This window comes from Phalacrocorax carbo, chromosome 16 (assembly GCF_963921805.1).
Source record: "Phalacrocorax carbo chromosome 16, bPhaCar2.1, whole genome shotgun sequence".
Classification (NCBI taxonomy): domain Eukaryota; kingdom Metazoa; phylum Chordata; class Aves; order Suliformes; family Phalacrocoracidae; genus Phalacrocorax; species Phalacrocorax carbo.
The window spans coordinates 10,549,977-10,577,917 of NC_087528.1; the positions used below are offsets into that span (position 1 = coordinate 10,549,977).

Consider the following 27,941-nt stretch of genomic DNA (forward strand, 5'->3'; position numbering starts at 1 on the left):
AGCAGAACGGTTAAGATAGTTAAGGTCTTGCAGAAATCAATTATTCTGGTGAAAGCTGGATAGCAGTTTTCCTATCTTTTAAAGTGTTGCATCAAAAATTGATTAACACCACTTACTGCTGAGAAAATCTGAAAAGCCAAACAGCTGTTTATTAATTTATTAAGCTAGAGAAGGCTGCAAAAGGCTGGCTTGCTTTCTGTGTCTACAAGTCTCTCCCACACATTTTCCTCCTGTGATTACGATAGTTTTCTTTTACCTAAAGTGACCTCATTCTGTTTGCGCAGGGGAAACGCTGACCCAGAGCACTGGTGTCATAATGCTGAACTTCTGCATTCTTCGTTGCTACTTCGCCCCGACGCAGAGCGTCACCTTTACAGCCCAAGGGCAAAACTGCAGAGGAACAGAGGTGTGTTATGTGTGGTCTCAGGCAACGGCCAGACAGAGCTCCATTCTCTTGCAATAAAAAAGTGTTTCTACACCAAAAATACTTTGGAGATATTTCCACTGCCCAATGGAACAGTTTTGTATCTAAATCCTTAAATACCATAATATCACTTCTTCCCTTAAACTTCAGTGGAAAGTGAAGGCAAACAAAAATACCATGGGGCTACAAACACAGCTGAACACCACCACCATTCAAAGTCAATGTGGAAAATACAGCTAATAAACTTGAGGGGGTGGGCAGGGATAGTCCTTGGAACCACTTAGAGGTAGCCATTCATACCTGGAAAATAGGTTGCTTGAAAACAGGCACCCAAAGAAATAAAGAACAGAATGTTAAGGCAACATTAATTTTTCACTTTGGGGCTGTACGACTGAAGGAATCACGTTACAGGCCAGCAGATCCAGGCTTTGCTTTGGATGACCCTGATGCAGGGGTCGCACTAAGGACACTTCCCTCTGTTTCAGGCATTATAATGGAAATAGGAAGGAGGGAATTTCAGGGCAGTACTAGGAAGTTACTAGACAGTACTTTGTGGCTGATGCAGGCTGGGTTAGGCAGCAGTGAACACAAGCAACTCCTTCAAGCACAAAGACTAGGAACCAGGATCTTTCTTAGGCTTTCTTTTTTCCTCTTAAACACAAGTTAACACGCTTCACATCCCTGGCCCTATTTCCACAACTGCTGTAATGCTTTACTGTAGTTGAAAAATCAGATGGTGTGGACCAAGCTCCATAAACTACATCCCAGCATCTCCTCTACCCATCTTCTTTATATGTGTACACACACCCCTATATAAATATGTATATATGTGAAGGGAAGCAAGTAGAAGCCTGTGTGGAAAGAGAGATTATTTAGCTATATCCTTTTCACTCTGTGTTAACCACCTTTACAATTCTCCAATATGCCCCAAATCTTAGTTCCACTACTAATGTTTTACTGTCCTACAAGCTGTGGCCTTCATAAACAAAATCTAGCAGGACATGTCTTCACTGTCAGCCAACAGGGTTCTGGGAATAAATACAGTCCAATATTTATCTTCTAATAATTGAGGCTATTTTTTCAGCTGCTTATACTCCTACAGATTTTAAAAACCAAAACAAAACACCAAAACTTTTGACATAAGGTAAAGTGAAATTCTCTCTATACTTCAAGGTCAGTAACCAAGAACTCCGTTGCAGGATCTGTGCTGGAGGGTATCGCACCGTTCACCTTCAGCATGTTATAACACAGTTAACAGAAACCCTTGACTGGTGCACAGATTTCTTCTTAACACGAACGGCACTAGAGACCCAAAGATAGCTCTTGTATCGCGAGATTACCCATAATCATCGTACTTCCTCTCATCCTGTGCCGTAACTCACGCCACCCTGTGTAGAAAATGCCGCAGACTGCCTTTGCCACACGAACCGCCCAGCCCCCAGACGTCTCCCACGCCAAACGCCTGCTAACAACAGCTGTGTGGAAAAAAAATTGACAGGTAAGTCTGCGACCAATTTCCCTTGGAAGATGGAAATTGCTCTAACCCTTTTTTCAGTCACCACTAAGGTATCACCACCTATAATTTTCACTGGACTCAGCCAGCTTAAATCTGATATTTACCGTATTATAACACAGGTCAGGCTTGAACGGGCAATTTTTCTGCCAGACTGTACACCATGTGGGTGGCCAAAATGTAAGTCAACTATTTTTCTGACACACACTATTTATTTTCCAATTAAAGAAAATCTATGTGTGGAGTCTAAATACAGGACGCAGGCACAGTTGTTTATCCTATAAGAAGAACCTGAGGCATCAGGCTTATACGAGCTATTTACTTTACACTATTAGGATAAACCCAGAGTTACCTATTTATTTTCCTGCGTTAATGGGCTCTTTCTTGTATCCTTTATGAAGACCACCTATCCATACACAGTGTCTCCCAGGGAGGAACCTATGAATTATAAAGCTGTAAAGCAGTCCTAAGTTGGTTTTTTCCCTCTCCCTCTAGCAAAATGGCTCTTTTGCAATGCCTCTGACAATATGGCACCATTGAAGCTTAGACAGTCCTCGCCTCACACTTCAGTTTAAGGAAATATATAAATGATTACAAAGTTTTGTCTTAAACATCACTTGTATGAAAATCTGCACAATTCCAAAACAAAAAAGACTGCTATTTCTCTCAGCTAAAAACTGGAAGAGACAGCTAGGTATCTGTTATATACAAACTGCACAGTTACTGTAAGGGATCTTTATAAATATGGATTGCAACATACATTAACAACAGTGTAAGGAAAAAAGGAGAAATAGTTTTCTCCCTCATAAGAGAAAGTTTATAGGGCTCAAAAGATAAGATTTACTCAGAAAGAATCTCTGTCGGGGAAGACACTTTTGAGGAAGATAAAAGCACTTCTCTGGCTGGTTCTTTTTAATAAACACAGCAGCTGTGAGAAAGGACACACAGGCTGGGACCATCAGACCTCCCCGTGGTAGGAGATTAATGGGCGGCAGATTAAGCCTACTCCAAACGTACAACCTACGAAGTCAGTCAGAGAGGGCTCGGGGCGCAACTGTAATTATCTGGCTGTTTGAGCCGGGCTACTATTACACAAGAATTAACAGTTTGTTTTGTACTTGACTTGTTTACTGCCTTGTTGGCCACCGCAGAGGATGCTGCCTTACATTCCCCATTCCACTCTGATTTCCTGATGGAAAAACTGAAAGATTTCATCAGCCTAATAATGTCCTTTTATGGTGAATGATGATCATAGGATTTTATTCCCTCATCATATTTTCACCTATGGTCTGCTTTAGGTCTGTAATGATCATTTACAGCAGGCAACAAAAGGTAATCACAGCCACTTGTCACGGTCTGTTATAGCTGGAAGGTCGTGAGAGACAAGTTTTACAAGGGGGAGGAGGGTGTGTGAATAACTTAGCAGAGCATGCCTGAAAAACGGACAACCCTTGTGATAAATGGTCACCTGCACATTGTCTCCTCTCCCTCCTCCCTGGTCTCACAAAACTTACCTTTAAAGAAGACAACCCGCACTCTACAAAATCCCGTATGAGCACACCTTCCCTATTGCATTCTCTCCACATCTCATGCAATCCTTCATCCATTTTAAACTTCTAGTGACCCTCTTGATTCTTCTATTTATAATTCTTTCATTCAAACTAATATAAAGCCTCGGAAGCACATTAATATACATCTCCACAAAAGTTAAATCAATTGTGGCCGTTCATGTCAAAACAAAGTAACTGAAAGCATTATAATGAAGGTTTAAATAGATACAGTTAATGGCAAACAGAACAAGAGACACACAGAGGCATAAACATCTTCCAGTATGCCACAAGCGGAACCATGGAACAAGCAAGCAGCTCTCCATCACGAGCCGAGTCATTTTCAGTATCAGGGTGCTGCTTTTATTTCACCTCTTTAGCATTACAGCCGTGAAGAAGCCATGGGTTCCTGTAAATCCCAAGCGCACATTTCCTGATTCCGCTTAAAGACACTGTTCCATTAAAGAGAGCAGCATCTTCCCGCTTTGCACATCCACGTAACCAAGTTGCTCAAGCGAATTTTAATATCAGACTCCAACATGCAAAATAAGCTTCTAAATATTGTACATACAAGACTTCCCTTATCACATACAACATACGACTGCCTTTATACGTAACAACGTGGGAACTAGTTGCAAGCGTCCCGTGTCGCTAGAACAGACAGCTACAGTAGTTACGCCAGCAACTTCTCCAGTGTGCACGCCTCAGCTGACAAAAGGGATGCTGCAAAAAGCACATCCTCCCGAATGGAAGCAGCAGGGAGACGGCCCCGCCATATTGCAGCATGAAGTATTTGCTACAGTCCAAAAGTGAAGCCTCTATTTTACCCCGTGTCATTTTAGGATGCTTTATACCTGGACTTGACTGAAGCTTTCAGATCTCACCCCCTCTTCTTGCTCTGTAGGCTCTCTTTTAACTCGCTTCCACGCTGTCACTCTATCTCCCACTCCACAGGCAAGGTGGGAGCAACATTCTTCCCTTTATGTTTCTTTGCTTTTACATGTCCCCACTTCAGCTTCTCACACTGCCATTCACATGCTTTCAAGTAGTTAAAATGCTACAAAACTTCCACATTTCTTGCTTTTCTGAGTGAGCTGAAGGACCACAGTTGAAGTACATGATTTAGTGATGTTGCTCTTAGAAAAAAATGTGAAGAGAAACTAATAGATGATTTTTAAATGGGTAACGAGGTAGGAAAAAGGGCGCACAAAACACTTTCTTGAAGCTTTCAAGTTTGCTGCTGGCCGATAGGGTTGTCCTACAGAAAACTTGACGGGCTGGCTGCGTGCTAGGACTGTTTCCATGTCACTAATTAGCTGATGCTTATTTTGTCCTTTCCCCCTCCTTTTCTGTGAGCTACTCGAGCACTATTTTCAGCTATCGGAAATGACACAAAATGTTAATGCTGGAGTTCTCTTTTTAGTTCAAGTTTGATGGAGAATAAAAGACCAGACAAGACAGCTCAGAAACCCTCCAGGCATATGTAGCATCCCAAAAACATTTGGTTTCCATCTTCAGCTGCAAATTATAGACAAGACGGATGTGTTTTAAACAAAAAAAGGTCTGTTTGACTTCATTCTTGCAGAAACGCTAATACTGAACCACTGTCAACTGCGTGAATCAAGAAGGGGACGGCCAGGAAACAGAATTTCCCTAAGAATACTGAGATCCTGGTAATTAATTCATAAAAAACCCCTACTAGTTGAATAATTTTTTTCTTGTGTTGCTGTTTTGCAAAAATACTGAGCCTTGGATTTTTGCCTGAACTCTCTGGAGACAAAGCGTTATTTTAATATTCACCATACAGATGTCTGAAGGAAAAAAGAGGATATTGCTTAGGTGTCCTCTTCGCTTCTAGCACAGCCAGAATTCAAATTCAGACTGTTTTCCAAACAGACTAAAGTAATAATTTGTTAGCGAGTATGAACGCACACAGACTGCTGCTTCCTGGAATGGCCAAAATTTTGTTTTCTAAGAAACAATGCTGTTGGGCATGCAACATTTATATTTTTCAAACATCCCACAAAAGCCTAGTCAGTATAAGAGATACAACTGCTTTGTTTATCAGGTTCTAAAAACACTAGAAACATTCTTTTCTGAAAAAGATGTTTTCTTACGTGTCCTAAGCTTGATAGTTCAAACTAATCAATTCTCTTCCTGAAGATTTAGTAGAGTTTAGGTTTTTTCACAATTTGAAAATAATACAAGCTGTATGTAACAGTTTTGGGGGTTTTTTTGGGGGTGTGGGGGTGTTGTTATTTATTCTAGGAGTATGTGTCCCATATTTTCTACAGGTACTTCGTGCCAATTTAGACCACAACCCTGCTGTGAGTCCACATTCCATCTGAAATCAGTCTCATGACATCTAATGAAATTCTGAATCTCAGGAAAAGGATGCAGCAACAGTGAAACAAACCACAAGAATCTAAACTGACTTAAACTATAAAACCAGCTGAAATGAGACAGTTAAATTATACAGCTTATTTTGGCAATTTTACCTGCATTTCAAAGGGTATTAGACCTTTTAAGAGCATACTGTTTTACACAACTGGACCTTCAGAGGAGAAAATGATAATTATATTGATGAAATACATCCTATTTTGTCTTAAGGACCTTTTGGAATTGTATTTTAAAGGACTCTATTTCACATAACTGATGAATTCATACCCCAGGGCCTCCATTTACAAGACAACACTAGATTCTACTTGTAGATTCAAAATGATGCTGATTCTCTAGTGTTCTCATAATTAACAGAATATACGAAAGCTTGTATTTTGTTACCGTAGTCTTTAAAGGGTGAGACAGGAAAAGTATTTTATTGTTCTTACAGCTGGAAAGGACAAAGCAACAACTATTTACAACTTTTGTTCATATGGGATTTGAGACTCTCTGGCAAGAATTGAAGATTAGTCACAAAATACCTGAAGGATTTTTGAGGAAAAGTGTAACATGGAGTTTAACTAGCCTCCTTTTACTGTTAATAATTTTGAATAAAATGAAAACTGCCATGAATTACCTACTGCAAATTTTTTGAATTTATTTCCTGAAACTCCAGCAGCATAATCCTTTGATTAGCACTTAAGAAGGGAGATGTTTTAACTACTTCCGCAGCCTTCTGCCAATGACTTACTATGAAACATTGGGGTATCATTTAAGCTTCCGTTCTGAGACGGATAGAGTGGGGGTCTTACTTTTGGAAAAGCTAGGAAGTTACAACGGCAATCATAACGAGCCTGACTAACTACATAAACTAGCGCTTTAATCACTACAGATAACACTAATTTAACCAGAAATTACCTATCTAAAAGCTTGGCCTCTACTCTCACTTAGGATGATACAAGTCACTTTCTGAATCTGTTTATCTTCATTGGTTATTGAGAAAACGTCTGAATACTTCAGATAACATGTGAGACAGTGGTTAAAGCTTGATCGCTCTGTATGAGGTATTAAGGATCGGACTGTGACTGCATTTCAGCAGTAGTTTTCTGCAGTACATTTGCAAAGTGAGTCATACTTGGCACGAGCAATTGCATCTGACATGTAAGCTTGCTGAAAATGTCTGGTACAGTAGCCAGTAATTAATGGGTTAATGCCAGTGCAATATTTCAATATCAAACTAAAGCATACTGGAATATCTGCAGTTGTAGCCTTGACAGAAGCAAAAGACTATCATGGCCTGCAACCCTGCCAAAGCAAACGTTATGTAAAGGTCAGCTGGAAAGAACGTCAAGATCCACTTAATTAGAACCACACCGTCAGCGCTCGCATGCTGGGGAATGAAGGTTGTTCCTCAACGAAGAAGAGCTAAGCTTTGGTTCTTTGGCAGAGAAGTAGCAAAACCCCACCAATATTATTTTTCTCTTGCCCTTTTTGTCATCTCTGCAGTGGCACCTTCAAATTATCGTTGTGTTTGCTCAACAGGATGTGAAGTCCTGAATGAATCACCTACAGAAGTAGGTGGCAAACATAACCCAAAGCTAGAGAGGTGTTCTAGCTCAATATCTCCATGTTCTAGCTTACCCTCCATTTTGGCTTGGCATAAAAAAAGCTAGGAAACAAAACAAAACCAAAAAACCCCAACACCTAAGGTGCTGAGACACTGCTACAAAAACAGCATAGTCTATTTTTTCCATAACATCTCAAAAATCTAGCAGACGAGCTGCCGCCTCTTCCCTTGGAACTTGTTTTCTACTTCTCGTAGTTTTGCGGACAGAAAAGTGCAATGGTTGCTAGTAAGTTCATGGAATTCTCAAAGTGCTCTGCAAAATACTAATGAAAGAGAACATTTTCATTAACCCCCCAAAGTCATGTGCACGCTGCACCGCATGACCAAGATAACTCAATATATTTAATGGATGCTTCTGTCCTCTTTGAATGAAGTAACTGATGGGAGACACACCGCATTTAATCTTCATCCTTCACACAGTTCACCCACCGCCACGTGATGGCAATGGAAGAGGGATGGCACTGGAATATCAAGCAGGAAATTCAGGTTCACTTCTTGCATTGTGTATTTACTGTATGAGTGTCTCCCACGTCTATTCAGTAACTTCAGCTATGGATATACAAATTTCTTCTATTTTTTATGTGTGTGTGGTCTGAAGGCCACAACATTAATCAAGTTTATATATGTATTTGTCATTTTGTCTTCCCATCGGTATTTTTAAGAAAAGAAAACATATTTGGCAATAAAATGAATGTTCTGTGGCTTTTTATAAGAAACAGCCATCTGACATTAGCCCTAAAGCCTTTATCTAACAAAAAGTTATTACGCAAAAGAAAATGCTATAAAAGTACAGTATTTAAACTCTCGGACAAATCTCTCCTGAGAAATATCTGCCACTGCCAAATATAAGTAACCTCCACATTTTCAATTGACTGTAAATTGAATTAGATAGTCACGTGCAACAGTTTCTGCTCGCCTGTTCACCCTGCAGCCCACCCCTCTTTTTAAACAATCGAGCTTTTCATTCAAAAGCGAGTTACAGTACAACTACTCCCAACACAAACCAGGTCGGTCAGCACCCGACAGGGACCTGTCCAGTATCCGCTTAGGAATGGGCAAGTATTATATGTGAATGAATAACCCTGGACAAGGCAGTTTAGTGTTATACCACCCAAGAGTTATTCTGCTCACCTTGGGTGCCTGGCTACTACGCGGTTAGGTACACACTAGCAGGCCATAAACAGTTCCAGCGCGTCTCACCTACTGCTATGCTTAGTCAACAGCAAGTAGGGACTTGGTGCATATGTTGCACTACATACACACCATACGCTCTAAATAAAATGCCGTATTTTAAAAAGAAGCATTTTAAAAGAAGAAATATGTTATACAGCATATTGAGAATTCCCCTGATTACGTTAATCATCAACTCGTACTTTGGGGACACAAGATCTTATGAGAATTTTGCTACATGATGTTAGAAGGAACAAGGAGACACATGAAAGGGAAGAAAGTGGTTTTAGTGCAGATGTTACCCACTCTTAGTAGCTCACCTTTTTCTGATTAGCTGGTGACAAGCTTCTGTAGAGCTTCTTGCCTTGCTTGCCAGCGTTCCAAATGGTGAATGATGCCCAGGAGCTCAGGACTCTGTCTTCAAGAAACCTGACTCGGTGATTCCAGATGGTTCCCCTGGAGAGTTAGAAAAAGGGTAGATTTTGACCAAACTGATTCACACAATTAAAGAAAGAAAGAAAAAAAAAAAATCACACCAGAAAACTATACTAGAAATTCTGAGGGAACTGTTGGTAGAAAAAAAAGAAATTCTGTGGAAGTTCTCAGACAAAAATCATTAGGATAGATTCGAAGCCGTAGCTAAACCATTATCACCTTCAAGAACCCTAACAGAAGACTACAAGATGCTGAAAAACTGTGCCTCTGGTGACCGAATTCAGTACCGATAATTCCAGCTGCCCACCAATACGCTGTTTGCCCATACCCACACTCAGCATAGGGACTGCTCCGTAACCATGCAGTGCATACAGGCAAATGATCTCCCAAACCCAAGACATTCCAAATGTTCACGTTCCAGCTGTCCATGCATTCACTCTCCTTTGTCAATACGAAGTCGAAATCTCACAGATTCAGACTCCAATCGACCCAGGTATACAGCCCAAGGCTACAATGAAATCCATTTACGTTGTGGTATTCAGCGCGAGTCTCCAACGAGTCAGTTTTCACAGCTCTGAATCAGCAGGCACCACAGAGCAACACAAACTACCGGCTGTTACGCACCGCTCGCGCTGTGAGGGTGCATGCACGCTCTTTAGACCAAACCAGAGCGATTTAATTTTAAAGGTTCCAGAGTATTATTCAGCAGTGATACGAGCATGACTGTGTCTTTATTTGAAGATGACTTTTATAAGAACTAGCATTTCTAGAAACAAAGAGCAATAAAAATCCCTTTTTTTGTTTTGTTTTGGAACAAGTGGCACGCCTCACAAAACTTCTTAAGATATGCTTTAGGAAAAAAAGCAAGCTGGCAGATGTCTGGGTCCAATCACACCTTCAGGTTTGTAACAAGTCCCACAATACAATTTAAGCCAAGCGGTTGAGGTTAGCAACTGTGAGACTAATACCGAATGATGAACCCCGTGGCTTTGGAAGCAGCACCAAGGGAACACGGACCATCTTTAAATACTGAAGGCCCGTTGAGATCTTCCATAAGTTCAAGACAGGTTCTCAGAAAGAGAAGACAATTTCAAGGAAAGGATTTGTTCCTGGACCATTCCTCCTGACTCTCAGATCCACTTTGACAACTACAGCTTTTTTTGTGTACGTGCACGCGTACGCGCATTTCCAATCGCTGTCAATCAGGTACGCTTTTAAAACAGCAGTTCCCACCCTACAGTGTAAGATTTAAGACTGCATCATTTACAGTGGTTTCAAGAAAACTGCCTGTTGTTAAGATGATCTGTTTTATGCCCAGGTTCCTTTAATTTTCATTAACTAGGAACCTCTCTCATACTTAACAGATAGTTTTCTAGATACAATAAATTGATTTCCTCCAGTTATCTATGGACAAATCTTCCCAACCGGCATCTCTTAAACAAGGCACCTCAAGTTGAAAATTTCTTTCGTAGGAAATTCTGATCAACGTTTGTCTTTCCTTGCTGAAAGCATTTCTTCAAATAGGTTTTTCCATTTGCTTTATCACGACAGAACATAATACACTTTATAGCAATTGTTACAGATTGTTCTACAATTTGTAATACATCTTGTGATCCAAGAAATTAGATGGTGCAATTAGTTAAAGCATTAACGGAAAAAGCCTAGTAATTTTCCTGTGAGATCCTAAAGCTGCCTATGGTTTTCTTTGTCTTGGGAAGCATGTATATTTTCCTACCAATATACCTTCCTCACAGTTCAACTTTGAGCCCCACTTCCATCTATATCAAGTTGGTATGGAATTTAAACAGCAAAATACTTAAAGAATATGTTATTTCTTCTGCTTCAAATAAGGCTTCTGATTCATGAGTCAGCAGAGGTTATCGTCGGGCAGCTACAGCCTGCTACGTGTGGTCTGCAAGTGCAGCTTGCCGTTCCATAGAAAAATCAAAATCCATTTGAGCTTCCTTGCTGTTAAGGATCTAAACTGCCCGGGCGGGCAGAGAGTCGGGAGCAGGAGCTGCTACAGCTAATGCTGTTGTCAGTCATTCTCAACGACCCGGACTGCTCCGTCTCCTAGTTGCACTTCTGATTATCCCTAATCCTGTGTGCATCACACCAACTTTGGTTCCCTTACAAAACGCTAAGTACATGACTATGATCACTAGACAAGTCTGATGATCTGGCATTACAGTCACATATGACTTCTATTTTCTTGATTTTTCAAAAATCTTCAATTTTTTTCATTTTCAAAATTTCCCTTTATCTAATGGATTATCAAATGTCACAAAGCCAAATTTATTGTTCCAAATTATTCTTATGAAGTATGCATCTGAGGTACAAGTATCACACTGGAGGTCACTGAGGTTAATAGGTAACCTGATTTCTTCCAAGAAGTTTGTTAGCGAACTTTTCTAATATTTTACTGATAGGAATTTTGTGTTGTTCCTTCACATCCCTGAGTTATCGTTTGAAAAAGACGAAACCCTCATAGCACTAAGACATATGGATTCTTGCTGGGATTATTAGCTAGCTCCAGCGAGCCCGCTTCACTTCAGCGTGCAATTTTTGAGCACAGCCAAATCCTGCTTAGCACTTCATCATTGACTGTAGCGTGAATAGCTTGGAAAGAACTTCACTCACAAATAAATGTACCTAAGAAGAACAGTTACTCCATATAAAGTTTCCGCACTGTTTTGAAGACTATGGCCGTACACCAGCACTTCAACTAATGGAGGAAAAAAATCTTGGATTCGACTGCAAATCTCTTCTAATGCAACCACAAGCTGCATGCCTGCCGCAAAGCTTTAGCTGCTGCTGGCATCCTTTGACACTTGCCTTTTTCCATGTCCATTAGAGCATAGTATATTCCCAGAAGAAAAGTTAAAGCAAAGAAATATGAAGGTCAAGTAGTTTTCCAGGATCACTTTACTGGAAATTTTAGAGCTTCTGCTAGCTTCTAAAAAGGAAGATTATTGCTTTACACGTAAATGGAAAGGTTTTAAAACTGATTTTACTTTGAAATGTGACTTCAAAAGGATAACACTGTATTACATTCCAGAGGCACTTCAGAATCTGTGCTGTTGACTTGAGTGACAAAGGCAAGTTTCTTTTCCACTTGAGTTTGCAAAGTTAAGAAAGGTAAGGGAAAAACAGGCAACGTACAAGGCACAAAAATAATCATCATCTAACTTCTAGGTGTAGGGCAAACACTGGAATCTACATCCAGGCACACAGAAAATGTTCTTGTTACTCATGGAAGCGTCCTGGGACATTTAGTATTGGTTGCTTCCAGACAGCATGCATTTGCTGTCTAGGCGATGGGCGCCTGTATTCCACACAAGTCCCTACAGAGGTAAAACTCAAGCAGACCAAATCTCGCTGTTGGCAATCACCCACAGACATCAGGCTGAAGCAGATTTACTGACCCACTCCTACCCATGAACGGTATAGTGAGACACGCAAGGGCGGAAAGCGTGTAAGGGAATTGCACTCAGAAGGATATGAAACTCATTAAACTCCAGATTAATTGGATCGCTGTTCAAATACAAGAATATTGTCAGGCAGCTTCATTTAAACACCAATAAACAGCTTTCTTAAATATCTATTTTGGGTTGTGAAAATTAAGCAAATATGCTCAGGACTTGTGATTTTTTGCCTGCATCACTACGAGGCTTTCTTATGAAAATGCCCACAGAGAAGTATTTAAACATCACGTCCCCATATCACGTATGCCCTTTTTGATGAAACTTTTAACTTATAGCGAACACTTTGCAGTCTTGAGGTAACCCTGAAATACTTCTAACAGTGCAAGCCGAGATCATCAGATAAATACAAAATTGAGGGGAGATTTTGTGACTAAGCTTTAGAGGGACAACCATAGACTTAACCTTTGCGAAAACGTGCTCTGCACGAACAATGTGTCTCACACGTTGGAGCAAAAGGTAGCTCACAGAGCGTCAAGAGAGAGAATTTCAGTTATCCCCTTCAGGCTTCCGGCTCACTTAGTTTGCCACATTTTTTGATGTTTCCAGAATAGATAACTGGGATTCCTGCCTTGAGGTATCAGGGAACACCATTTTCCCATCCTTTAAGAGCCAGTGCAGGTGCAGCAGACGGGAACTGTAGCAACGTGCAAATGATGATTAAAGAAAATGCCTGAAACGATCCAGAAGTTGTACAAACCACTACTCAGAGACAATTCTCACAGCTATTTTCAGATTTTACATTATTACATATTCATAGCCACCAGCAAAAACTAGGAGGTGTTATTCCTCTGCATCATCCCAAATTGAGGCTGCTTCTCCTACCCACATCAGAAAGGATTAAAGCAAGCAGTTTCACAGTAGCCTTTAGTATCACTTCCTTGCCTGTATTCAGCTAGTAAGATTTTCCTCAACCAGAAGGTGGGATACAAATTCTTCTGCTTGTAGAAGGTGGTTCCCACACCCTAATGCTCCTCTTTGACCCAAATTCTTGAAGTACATTATTTTCCCGATTTCTTTCACTTTCTTGTCACTTCTTTACTTTACAAAAGAAATGTAAGTAGTGTACATTTTTCTACTTGGAAAAAAACATTCTAGAGGTTCACATAATTTTCCTAAGATCTCACTTGCTGTGGCCCCGCAATACTCATCAGTTATGTAGTCTGGAAGGAAGATGAGGAGCCAAAATTCTGCCGGAGTGAAATGAGGGTATTCATGCAGCGGGTGAGAATGACGACGAAGTGTGTTCCTCCGTCCCAAGTAGTTATTACCATACCATCCACCCAAGTAATATAACAATGGAGCTCTGTTAGAATGTGTGGTGACCTACTGACTGAATACAGGAGTCAAGAAACATCTGCTCTACTCCTATTTTGAAATGAAAGATAATGTGACAATAAAAGCTATATGATTTAATGTCTGAGCTCAGTTAAACCTCGCCATATTGTTTGACTGCCTTCCCCCAGCGAGGCTACATAAGTGAATCAACAGAGCAGACAGATGTACAAGTACTTGAGAAATGCACAAACACAAGCCCAATATCCTACACAGTACTGGAATTTTAGGCATTGATTACCATCCACAGTAACACTATAAATCTGACCTTTTCTATATGCGCCGGTCCCGCACGCTACTCAGGTAACACCAGACAGGAAGAGGAGCTGTTCCAGTGAACGGCTGCTTCCAGTGGGTCTTTTGTTCATGGCAGGGTGATAGAATTTTATATAATAGGTGAATCTCACCTGATAGATAATCCGAAGATGGAAGAACAGACAACTTTTCAATCACAGTGAGAGCTGAAGGAATGGATTCTTTACAGCTAGTTTTGCAGGCCGAATTCAAGGCCCTTACAATCCAGAGGAACTTCAGAAATTAATCCCATTTGAACCTTGACCATACTGGTGAATAAACTGATTTTTTTTTTTGTCGTCGTTGTTCTGTTGAACTTCATGTGAACTTATTAATTGCTGGACTATATCGTCCCTCTGAGTTATTACATTTACACTGTTAATAGGTTCTATTAATGTCTGAGTTCATCTTCAGGCCGTGGGTCATTAACTGAGGCATGGTTTGCATTGTGGCCTATTTTTCATGAAAGGCTTATTAAGAAAGACAGAGACTATCAATGTTAATGCCATTTACTTTTCAAGACTCTAATGAGGTCATTAGTTTCCATGTTTAATTGAAGCGCCAAATGCAAGCACAGAAGATAAAAATGCAGTTGACCTCATCTTTATTTCAGTTGTGCAGGAATATGTTACGCTATTCCTCTCTCCTGCCTATTTTTGGATGCATATGCCTTTGCAGGAAATGAAGCAGGCATTCCTGCGCTCATCAGCGATACGGGACCCATGCCTCGGAGTACCTCTAAAACAACTCAATGTGTGTTTCAGACTGAGTGCCTGTTCTCCTTTGCTTAGATGACACTGGAAGCTTCTAGTGCCTGAAACCAGATGGTTTCAATAGATTACGTAATTTTGGTTATTTCTGCAGAACAAGCTCTTACAATATTATACTCGTTCTGAATACACGGCATATGAAGTTACCGTAAGCCTTGTAAGTATGGTTCACATTTTCTGCATAAAAGGGAATCGCCTGAATCTCAGAGGGAACGTACAAACCTTATTTTCTGCATACACTAAATTTCTCTTGACCAAAACCTTGTACATTGCCACAAAGGTTAGCTACCTGCCCCAACTGCCTGTCATGAGCAACACTACCTAAAGACAAGTACAATGTTTTATTGCTCATCTTCTTCCAAGCTGACTTTTATCTCGCAGTGAGGTACATTGTTTTATATACAGTCCCTTTTGGCAAGATAAAAATCTATGAATTTTACAATGTTGTTATTATACACCAAACTTTCTTACTACAGTACTTCTCACTATAAAGGCAGCTCTGATACTGTATCACACCAGTGTAATGCAGCTATGTAGCACAAAGTACACACAGCCCTAGGATACAAGCTGTAATGTGAGAGAAAATGATTTAGATCTAGAGAGATACAATATGTGGGATTTTGTGTTGTAAATTCCTGGCTGAAGAGAAGTTTCTCAAAACTTGCCTCGTTCGTTCCCATTGAGCAGGTATCCATCGTAGACTTTAGATGCAATCACAGTGAGAACGTTTATATTTCTGTATGCACCTAATGAAGTCTAAATATAGACTGTGCTTCGTTCCAATTTTGTCATACACCCAAAACATTTAATAATGCAATCTGATGCCTCCAGGGTAAGGGAGAATGCAAATAAGTTTTTGTTTCCTGCTTCACCTCTAGATATTTGTTCCAGAAGGATACTAATCAGAGGAAATGACCTAAAAATCATTAGTGTTTACAATCATACATACTAAATAAAAAGAACTAAATGTTGCTTGCCAAGTAGCTTTATATATATTTTAGGAAGTCTGAAAATGCAAAATCAGGCATTTTTTTCCCCTGAACAGTAATGAAAGACACTCGTATAAACTGAAATCAGCCCACAATAGGCTATAAGCGACTGTCGCCTATAGGCTACAAGCTTGTACATATTCCTGTACAAGTGACTTTGCTGAAAAGCCTGAATTACACACCTTTGTATAAACAAGTCCTATTAACCAGCTCTGTTTTTTAAGACTGAAACTAGGCATAAACCATTTAAAAGAAAAAAAAAAACAACAACTTTCCTACAAGCATCATTTTGGTCTCAGACAAGACATTGACCTGCTTGGTGAGTTATTACTTCCAAATCCAGGTCTAGGCTAACTCTGAAAATTCAAAGACAACACAGGCCAATGGTGAAAGGCAAATGCCACAGAAAACTGCTCAAACCAAACACACCATAAAAAAAAAGAGACTTCTAGGAAAGGTAGAAGGTGCACTAAGTAAGGTGAGCTGACCAAAAGGCAAATTTGGAAAGACCCAATTCAAATTATAAACTTAAACATTTGTGATGAGTCCATTAAGCTCTTTTTGCTCAATGCGCACCTCAGCCTTTAGAAACAAGCGCTGGCCAACCCGGCACAGGTCAGGCAGCAAACGGGGGAACAAGCCAGTTAGAAGAGATGTTACACAACCTCACACTGGAACGGTCGCACAAAATATTATTAACAGTAGTACCAGCAAAAGCCAAGAGGAAGAACAGCTAGCCTGACTTCTTAGAATGAGACAAGAAAGGCGCCAATTTGGACAGGCAAACTGCACATCTGAAACAGCTTACAGTATTTCCACATTCTCACAGCATGTTGTAATTCAGGGTGCTTGTGCCACACAACCTTGTAGATCTGAATAAGCAACAGCTTGCAGTAAATTCATAACAAACTCATTTCCAAGAATAAGATGTTTTCCCACAGCTACAAGCAACAGGCTTCCAAGTGTTCTAGCATCCCATGATGCATGGCTGAAAGGTTTGTACCTAACTGCCAAAACGAAAAGAGAAAAAACACCCTTACATTTAAACACACACACAAAAAAAATTACCTCATAATTGTTTGCAAAATCCAAAGAATATCTTCCATTTGCTTGGAATGACTTTCAGGGTTAAATGATTTTACATACATATGCATACATAAATATATGTATTTATTAAAATCTATAGTGACAATAACCATGTGCATGATAGTTACGCTAGCATCCTATAGTATTTACAGTTATACAGTAATATAGTGATATACAGCTAAAATGCACAAAAAAAGTTTTGTTGTACTAGTCAGTTCTACAAAGCCAAATAGGATTGACTGAAAAGTGTATTAATATCATTAAAACAGTTTCCTTAGTTACCACTGTGATTCTGGTGCGGGACTCCTAAAGGACAGCAGAATTGGCATAATTTTTCACTAATGTCAGGGCATAAGAGAAAGGACGGACTTTGGCTCAGCTTGCAGGACTTCTGATCAGGAAGAATGCCTTCGAGGGGTGAAATGAGTGTGCAGAGGCATCACCGATTGACACTTTAACATGTTCTTTAAGGGTAGACCAGCACTATAAAAGCAGCAGGCAACAGCTTACACGGAAGCACCTGAGAGAATTACTCCTAAACATCCTCAGGCATTTTTCAAACCTCATTATCTGATTTCGATGGTTTAGACCTTTTAAAACAGGAAAATAATATACGTAAATGCAGCACATTATCAGATGAAAGGTTTAGTTTGTTGGTTTTTTTTTTCAGAAGAAGGTTTTTGTTGGCATTATAAGTTTCTGTTTACTTTTTTGGAAGTTGAGACAGTTCATTTTGAAATTAAGCTTTAAAATTAAAAAAATATTTTCTTACATTATGGTTCACACGGCAAAAAATATGAGAATCAAAACCTCCCATATTAAAAATCTTAATTAAAAACCCCAAAACAATTTCACCACTAGGATATATTTCAAACACGTTCTTGCAATCGTGTTCAAAGTATTGGAAAAGTTACCACCTCACTGCTTGCTTTTGCCGTGTTCAGCAGATGAGATACATAATCATACGAAGTATTCTTAATCTGCCTTGAGGGTAAGAAACTCAGATGCTTTAAATAACCAGAGAGGTTATTCAGGCAGATTACGAGATCGCACGTGATCAGCTAGTGTCGCAGCTGAGGGATGGTAACTGGAAGTTGAGAAAACAGTACTGCTGTGAAATTATTTCGAGAACAGTTCCAAAGATGAAACAATTCCTTTGAATATATGTTAAATGTTAAAATGATAAAATGCCCCCACCCCATCCCTGCCTCACTAAATCATTAACACAGGCACACCGATAGGGTACAGGCAACAGGATCCGAACCGAAGACTTCAGTTCCTAACTCCAGTTCCAGCATTACAGTATGTCACTCGAAAGGAAGCTGTAGCAAGGACGAACAGAAAGGTAACCTTCCACCACCAAAAGAGGATACCACCAACACATTATGCTTGCCTTTCAGCCTGTTTAAAACAACCAAACCGACCCCCAAACAATTAAACACAACCAGGTAATTATTTGGCTGTGGGATGTCTTGAAGAGATTAAGCATCTTTGCTGCCAATCATCCAAGATGAAGATAATTTTTAAGTTCTACCAGAAAAATGCAACTTACTCTAAGACGGAATGAGTTGCAGCCTGTGGATGGTAACGGTACAACAGGAGGCAATGGTTTACTCGAAAGACTCCACCACCCTTTTGGATATGTTTATAAAAAAACAGCAAGTCTTCTGGAACACCCTGCAAGAGAAGCGGTTATTTCAAACCAGGAAGCGACCAGTATTCAGAGTCACATTTGAAGGCACATTTTGTTTTTCTGCCAAATGAATAATGTTTAACAATTTTATTCATATTCTTTTGTATGTCTCCATGAAGTTATCTAATGGGCCATTAAATAATCATATCTGTAGAAAAGATAAAGCTATTTAAAAAAGCAAGCAGTGCTATTTAAAAAATGAAGTACAGCTGACCACAAGGACAGAGGTGGAAAAATAAACATCATCTCCTTTTGAAAGAGATCTAAAGCTTGGTACAGGTTCGCTCCAAACGACAGAAACCCAGCTGCTGAGGGGTTCATGAAGCCTGAAGCGCCAAGTAACCAAAGTTTACTGAAAGGGACCAGTGACTTCAGAGGAGTGGTTTTCCATTTTACTAGAATTGTCGTTCGTTCTTTGCTTGCCATATGTACTCCGGTCTCTACTTGGAAAAGTGAATCAGGCCCTACAGTAAGGGACCTTAACAAAAACCTTACTAAAAACAACCTCAGAATGAGGCAACATCTGAAAACAAAACTTTTTTCTTGCAACTTATCTGCATGGTACATTCTTCCTGATGGGACTGCGAGCAATAGTGCTGAAACACTGCAAGAAAATAAATCTCCTAGAATTGCGGATCTATCACGCTCTAGGAAATCTTAGAGATATCACGATCACATGCAACATTTCCCACCTAAAATTCTGAAAATCTTCATGCCCAAGAGACAGTATCAGAAGGGCAATCTTGTGGCACATAGTATTCAATTACACATCACAGTATACGAAAGCATAAACCTGCCTTTAAAGATACAGCCCCATACCGAAGGTAAAAAAAGTAGCATCTGTTTACATTTTGCAATGGTACAACTTCTTGAAACATGGCTAGAATATCCCATTTTTCTAAGCTTAAATACAGATTTTTTTTCTTTCCTCCAACCCTGTGTTTAAAAGGTCACATGATTTTATCAGGCTAAATATCTCTGCTGTATAAAACCAGGTGGTCCAAATGTAATATTTAAGCGTAGCATCAATAAAAAGCTGAAAGATAACATGACAAAGTTGTGGAGGAAAATTAGAAGGAGGGAAAAATATTGAAATACATTTCTTGCTGTAGGCAATATCATATACATGAATAACTGGGGAATAAACCTCAACCTTGACTTTAGGTATTCTATTTCAACACAGAAAATAATAAAAGCACAAGTTAAAAAAAAAAAACCACAATTTTTTTCCCCATTACCACAGCTTCTGAGTTTCTTCCATAATTAAGAAACCAAGACTCTATAATTAAAGTGCTGGACACACAATCCCGCTGTGGTTTCTTCTGGCCTTCTAGTTACAAGAGCAGTACAGTTCAGTGACCACACTGAGTGTTCATGTCAGACACGGTCTGGGCCGAGCAGTCAAGGGGGGCTGCTGGGGGAGAGAAATGAGACAAAAAAAGCTTTGAACCCTGGAAACCAAATCCAAAACACTCAACTGAACATATGTATCTTGGGAGAAATCAGAACCAAATCAAGCTCTGTACTTCGCAGCTCCAGACTTCACTATATAACAGATTGATTTAAGGCGCTGAATTGGGCCACACTCCCACATTCAGAATTAAATGGATTCTGATCTGATAAGCTAAGGGGAGCTTATCTGTAGCTATTGTTTGTCTTCGTAGATATTTGTCTGACTTTGAGTTTAAGAGCTCCAATGCAGAAGAAAACTTTCAGACAACTTCATACAATTTATGCTTTATATGAACCTACTTTGAAAGCCACAAAAGAAATCTGGGGGAAGTTGGAACAGCAGACAGCAACCACAGTCATCAAGAATACAAGAAAAACACAAACTCAGATTCTTTCCATTTATGTTGTAGCCCTTTCTATCATTTTCTTATTCTGGACTTTGATGGAAATACTGAGAGTCAGCAGCAAAGTTTAAACCTTTTTCTCTTTTCCAGCCACGCACTAGACTGTCAGGCAGGGACAGATTTTGTAGCACTCATCACCGTACTGCGGCGGTCATATTTTGATTCAGATCTATGGTTGCATCACATACATACCTGCAAGTCATTTTCTTTTGGATAAGCATTTACATTATTCAAGATAACCGTTAATATGTATATAAAAAAAGAGAGTTACTGCAAAAGTTAAAGGACCTTGCAGAATGCTGTTTGGTTCTGGAGTGCTCTCGTCCTCTACTTCAACTGGCAGAAACACTTTGAAATGAAGTACACTCACCCTTGGAATGAGCAGGTGCCTTGTATTGCTCAGCAGTGGCCTCTCACGTTACAAAGGAGCAGCACTGCCATGCGTTTTTCAGGGGAGGAAAGATGTTGACTGTGTTATAGATCCTGCAGGGATGGGACTTCCTATGGCTCTTGAGCGTGCAAGTTTGTTGCAATACAAGAGTTTCTTCCCAATTGAGACAGATTATTGGATCCAGATGGCATTTTAAACACCAGGACTCTTTGTCAAACAACGCAACTTTCAGGGAAAAAGCTGTTTGAACACTAAAGGGATATTTTAATGTATTTTGGGAAAATTAATACCCGTAGCTAAAAGTATCAATTAATGATCCAGCATTTCAGCAATAGGCTACCACATAAATAGCTTTCAGCACTAATAAATACAATTAAATTGCATGGTTTACATGTTACTGGATTACATACAGAATTTTCCACATTATAGGCAAACCCCAACCCTACATGCTCTGCTGCGCTAAGGGACAAACTCCTTGGCCTGCCTCACTCAAGCAGCTGATGAGCACCTCCTACCGACAAACACAGCCTGCGCTGTTCTGACCAGCATGCACTAGCCATGTGCAAAATCATCGTTCACTTTAACACATCACTACTAAACAGGTGAAGGATTTGTGTTTACCCAGTATTTTGGGCAAGTATCACAGAATCACACGCAAAGAATCACAGAATGGTCAGGGCTGGAAGGGACCTCTGGATGGTTGCCTGCACAGATGAGGGGATTGATTTTCTATACACAATGGGATGTCAAGCAGAACCTAACCTGAATTCAAGTAATTCCTTGTTCAGGGACCAAATATTCCACGATTGTTCCCGTCACCTTCTCTTCGCTCACTGCTTCTCACCCCTAGCAGATCACGGTGCATGGAACAGTACTCCAGCTACAGTGTCCTCAACATATGTACTTGGGCAACGCGGTGCAAGCCACCTACCACTACCACAAGCAATTCTGGCTACAATTTTTGCATCAGTAGTGTTGAGGAGCAGCAGTAGGGATGAAGATACTAATCAGCAATTTTTGGAGGACTTCTAATGAAAGAGTGGCCCTCTGCAATGCTGTGACTAGTGACACCTGGTGAGAGATCATGCTGTAGCCCTGGGATGACCAACAGTAACTACTGCAGAACTTCAGGCTGACAGAAGTTGGTTTTTTGGTCACTTGGACATACATTAGGTTGTACAGGCATAAGCACTATAGAAGAGCTGCCTTCTACTGCTAAACCTAATAAAGGAGATTGATTCTGTGGCAGAATCAATCTGTCCCAACTTCCTCATCCATCTCATGCATTGGATGGATCTCACCTCACCCATTCAGCCTCCTCTCAGTCACGCTTCCCCTGCCCCTTCCAGCTGACAGGCACTCCAGCAGAGGTGGCAGATCCTTGTGAGCAAACCCAGCGGAGATTCAGCCTATGCAGAGCAGTCTAACTAGTGAAAATCAGAAATCTAACACTGAATGTTTTCTATATCAAGGATACAGTCATTTACAACAAAAAGCGATGACAAAGAAGACAAGGGGAGTAAATCTATCCACACATGACAAAACCCTTCAGGTGTGGGAAAGCTTAGCCCTTCCTCGTGATCAGAGGCATCAAGGAAAATCGGGCTATAATGTGGTACACCTTTTGCAAACCAGACAGCAACATCAGGGTAGTTGTTAGACAGAATAACCCAAATTGCTTTAATTCCTCAGAGGAGCCCAAATTGGTGAATGGAAAGAATGAATCAAAAAGGAAGTAGCTTTTGATTTCATACTAACCTGTTTCTTACAGGACTTTGGAAGGAGTTTGTTTCATTGCTATTTTTTAAACTAACTCATTTCAGACAGCACATTTTAGAACATTCGTTAAATAAGAAAAACATTTCACTGTTAATATTATGCTAGAGTTGCATAAAAAGCAGATCAAATGGCGTTTTTTACACCACCTGAGATTAAACAGGAAAAAAAAACCTAAACTCAGAGTCATTTAGCAACAAAGATGTTGAGTAAAAAAATCAAAGTACTTATTTTTCTTTTTTAGTACCTACGCCAACAGCTGCCCAAGCACATTTCCTCAAAGTCTTGAGCTAAATCTTGGACTTACAGAAACAACACATACAGAGGGGTTGGTCGCATGGAAATGAACACAAAGGACTCCCCATTTTCAAGGAAGTACTCCTGCCTTGGAAACAAATGCTGTTCTGCCAGGCATTAAACTCTCTTACTCACCAATAACTGCTGTTCAAAGTGTTCTGCTAACGGGGAACAGCTACAAAGCTGCTGGAAGCTAAAGTTAAATAAGAAATTGCAGCTCTCCTCCAATTTCAATGTAGAGGTGAAAAAAATTAGGAACTAAAGTAACTTATCAAGAATTATCCACCCTTTCGTCTTTCCCTAAAGACAAGTTTTATATTAAATGTCGATTGTATTTCTCTGTTGTAACGAACAACTTCTCATTGAAATTACTTATTTCAAGGAGGAATTATTGTTAATTGAAAATACTCCTTCGTTTAACTTCCTTTAGGATAGTCACCAGAGGTATGCAAGCGGACTAACCACAAGCTAACTTATAGAGTAGCTTCTCTTCAGGATTAGCCAAGATACTCTTAACTCTCTTTTTCTGCAGATCTGTCACTTCATTCTTGGGCTCCCCTCCAATTCATGTCTTTACATCATTTTAGTTTGATTTTAAGACCTGAAGCCTGTAACATTTCCTTCATTGTTTGTGAAATCACAGGTTAGAGGAAACTCCAGATCATCGCTTCCATCCAAATGTATCAGCACAGAGAAATTCAGTTAAACCAAGTTGATGGGGAAGTCAAATGGGAGGTGGTCAAATCTAAATTATATTTAATAACAGACTAGCAAAAAATGTCATTAGACATGGGGTATGGGGTGAATTTTCAAACAGCTTATGAAGTGCAATTAAGCATTGGCTCCACCACCTTTTCTGTCCTATTTAGATCAAATACTAGATCTATTTAGATCTGTTCAGCCATAACTGCACCAAGCCAGAAACATTAGTGCCTGTGTTTTATCCAAATTTTTCCCCAGAGTACCTTGATAGGTTATTTGACAGACTGACCATATTTTAATTCATGTTCCAAAAAACCAAGTTCCTACTTAGCCTTCTACCTCTCAGGCATTACTGTAACTGCTTGCCTTTCTGGAGGGAATGACATATGTATGCTCTGGCAGAGAAAAATGGAAAAATGGATTAGTTAGCACCTAGTAGCCTACAAAGGTATCTTAGAGCTTTGCAGCATGTGCTACAGTCTCCTGTGCACCAAAGGATACTTTGACACCTCATCAATTCATGGGTTTTGTGACCTTTTATCATAAAAATAGATCAAAACCGAGCTCCAGACACTTCGTTCGGAGCCACAGTTAGTATTCAGAAAGGCCAGTGGCTTATAATATGCTATTCCATCTGGGCCTCATTAAGAATAATTTCCCCCTGTTTACATTTTGAGATTAGTTCAGAACTTTAAGGCTGTCATCCCATTTTTAATTTTCATACACTTAAAAAGGAAGGTTAAATACAGAGGTGACAGGAAATTCAGGAGCAAGTTGTGGTAAAACTCTAGAGGAAGAAGGAAGTGTGGCGTATTACAGTTGTGATGTCAAGAATAATACTGCTTGAATAAAGCCAAGACTATCCAACTTGCCACATCTGCAGGGAGTGGAGGCTGCAGGTTAGCAATGCTCATTAATACAGTTCTTAATGTACACAAGATTTCTTAGAGCATTTATCTAAAACAACAAGCCAGTTCTTTTAGCTTAGAGCCATTACACACAAGTGACTGGAACAAAGGACAGCACGCCTTCCCAGTGATCTCCATCTGGACATCAACAGCAGACAGAATCTGTTATCCACCCGAAGAATACATTTTGGTAGAAGTACACGAGGTCAGTCGGCTACAATTGCAAAATGCTGGCTTTGTACGCAAATTGAAGCGCACGGTCAAACCTATGAAGCAACAACTTTGCTTAGCTAGTAACAGACACCACACCCACCACTGCGCATAATTTTGTAAGTTCCCTACTTTAACATGACATAGCTTCGAAATCTACTTTTCGTATTATACAAGACCATATACACTATTTCCTCAGCATAATTTTTTGTGATGCTTTTGGACACAGTTACAACTTTTAAACGATGATGCTAGCTGTTAGAAGACACCAAAAAGCATAGGAGCAACACTAATCATGCAGATAACATCACACACTAATTTTCAAGCATGAGTTCTGAAGGGTTTAGTGAAGTCCTGCCACTTCTTCAATCAGAAAGTACTACACTCTTTATCTGAATTGGCTGGATAACAGGAAAATTATTTCCCTTTAAGTTCCTAAAAAATTAAGTCAGAAATATGGTTCATGCGACTCTCCTCCCAGCAGTGGATACTATTAAAAAATGTTACTTTATGGGCTTGTGACCATTTCTATTGCATTATCTTAGACTCAGCATACCATTAGAGCTTGCTAAAATAAATTATTTTAAAATACTTCTGCTTTAATTATCATATATCAGAGTTTGCATAAACAACACCTCTACCATTTTAGTTAATTAGTGCATAAAGCAAACCTGTCAGGTTCTTAGCCACTGTTTATGAAGTGGCTATTTAGGATTTTGTTGGACATTGCCACAGTGATTACATAAAAGTAATACATTTCCAACAACTGCAGATCTTGACCAGAAAGAAATATTTATTTCTAAAATATTTTTATAAATATTTTTTTTAAATCTCTTTCACATGAAGCCTGGATGGACAGAGAGATACATGCATACTTGCGTACCTACCTGTAATTAAAAAAAATATATCCTAACTTATATATTTGTATTCTGTCAGTCCACCCATACTATTAACATAAACATCAGATCACAATTTCTTCCATGGAAGAATTATCTTCCATTTGTTCTAAGCACTGAATTATGAAGAACAGGTGCTTGGATTTAATTCCAAATGAGAAATGCAGCTTTTTGGCAGGGAAACAGTTTAGCAAATGGAGACGCCTGAAACGTGGAGATTTGTTGGCCTCTTTCTGTGTTGACTTGCAACAATATGACATTTACAGGTCGCGCTGTTAAATACTAACCCAGAAATGGAGATGGAAGTGGTCAAATCAACATCGCCAGATCATGGGTCAGGTCAGAACATACACACTCCTTAAGAGTACTCAGTGCTAGTTTATAACTCTACTGATACACAGACAACATCTTTCTTTGCCTCAAAGGAATTATTTTAAAAAGAAAATAAAGGAGTTCAACCAATGCTAAATACAGTGCTAAATGCTCAAAGTTTTAGGATTTGATTTTGTGTTCTCTAAACCCACATATGACAAAGGTTTGACTTAATTCCTTGTGTTCAGTTGCTTTGTTCAGATCTGTCATCACCTTTATTCATAGGGTATTTTTTGAAGGTCCCCTGTATCAGCCAGCACGTGAGTTTTGACATGTTGGACACTTCACAACGGGGGCAAAACTAGAAGGACGTATCATGCATTGTGGCTGAAAAATCATTAGGATTAAGGTTTGTCAGCATATTACATCTGAATAACCAGTGGGATAGTCCCTACACAATTATAAATATAAAGCAAAACAAAAAAAAAACCAAACCCAAAACCAGAACAAAGAGAAAAAAAACCAAACCAAAACTCAAAGCAAAAAGCATAGAACAATAGTCTGTTTAACTTAACCTCTTGAACTTTATCAGTAGGCTTGCTGTTCTATTGTTGTTGTTATGTTTTAGCTTGCTTGCTTGCTTTCTTGAGCTTACTAACAATGCTCAAGAAGTTAAGTCAAACATTCTTCAGAGAATGAAAATACAACGATAAGGAATAATAATAAAAAAAAAAAAATAAAAAGCATGGGTCAGCAAATGTGGATTGTATTGGGAGCCAGGCACCATTCCCAGCTCTTCCCCTCACCCGCCGTGTAATTAAGGGCAAATCTTTTCACCGCTCTGCACAATTCTGTTCTCTGTCCACTGTCTCCTTAAATTATAATTTTGTTGGCAGCCCAAAGAATAATCTTCGGATATCCTCATACATAGATATAAGGTGTGTGTACGTCTGTATGCAAATATACATGCTGCATGGCACAGGATGGCTCCATTTAGAGCAATAATAATCATAATATGTTGTAGCTTAAATAAAGTAGGATTTGCCCTAGCAGATTTTTTCAGAGTACTATTAATGAAGTCTTTTAAAAAAAATCAGAACCACCCATTCTAGCCCTAAAATCTCACCAAAACCATGTGAAGCAAAACCCCTCAAGTCCAAAACACACAGAATGGATTAAAATGCATTGGAATTAGATCTATTTGCCAACGTATTTCTACCCCTACCACAATAAATACCACCAATAGACATCCCTGCATTTTATTCCATAAACATGCTGATGAGCCTAAAGCAACCAAATTGAACTCATACAGGAAAACACCTAACTGTGAGCAGAGGAACGCTTCTCAGGTAACAGTCGTTTCTCTTGTAACCTCTCAGTCCTGATCCTTGAGGAAAAGCTACTTAATATCTTCCAGGGACAAGCCTGAGAACTAAGACTGACAAGTGGATATGAGACAAGTGGATAATAATAGCAGTTTTATGGCAAATTGTGACCCCCTCTTCCCTTCTTTCTTCACCATTTCCCCTTAGGAGAACATATTACCATCTCTTTGCCTTCCTGCACCTTTCTTCCCTTCCAATCTCTTTCACCAAACCTACCTTACCTTTCAGGGATGGTTCTTAATGAAGCTATGAGCTAACTTTTGTTAGCTTTCAGATCTGCTGCATCTATTTCAGGGACTGAAAAGGAGCTTGAGTGGCTGAATCGTCCTTTAATTTTTCCAGGTATGCTGACATATCTAACAGATGTGTTAGATTTATCTACGAACTCCATCTAAGTTCTGTCCTTCAATCACCAGAGTTACCCCAAAACAACTGTACTTGGTTAACAACTGTTATTTAAAAAA

The 27,941-nt window shown here is 39.6% G+C and overlaps 1 protein-coding gene across 7 annotated transcripts in view; it reads right to left on the reverse strand.

The window, feature by feature from the left end:
• B3GNTL1 (UDP-GlcNAc:betaGal beta-1,3-N-acetylglucosaminyltransferase like 1) overlaps positions 1 to 27,941 on the reverse strand; it is a 135,162-nt gene that overhangs the window by 14,542 nt on the left and 92,679 nt on the right. For 6 of the 7 annotated variants that reach the window (XR_010375452.1, XR_010375453.1, XM_064467147.1 and 3 more), the window contains exons 8-9: positions 18,604 to 18,728; positions 8,981 to 9,116 (exon numbers count right to left, since the gene is read on the reverse strand). Coding sequence is in view for 4 of the 7 variants with exons in the window: in XM_064467147.1 (XP_064323217.1) it covers positions 8,981 to 9,116; positions 18,604 to 18,728 (261 nt within the window). In the remaining 3 variants the exon portion in view is untranslated. Of the gene's footprint in view, positions 1 to 256; positions 391 to 8,980; positions 9,117 to 18,603; positions 18,729 to 27,941 lie in introns of all 7 variants that reach the window. The other variant, XR_010375454.1, reaches the window with a different exon arrangement.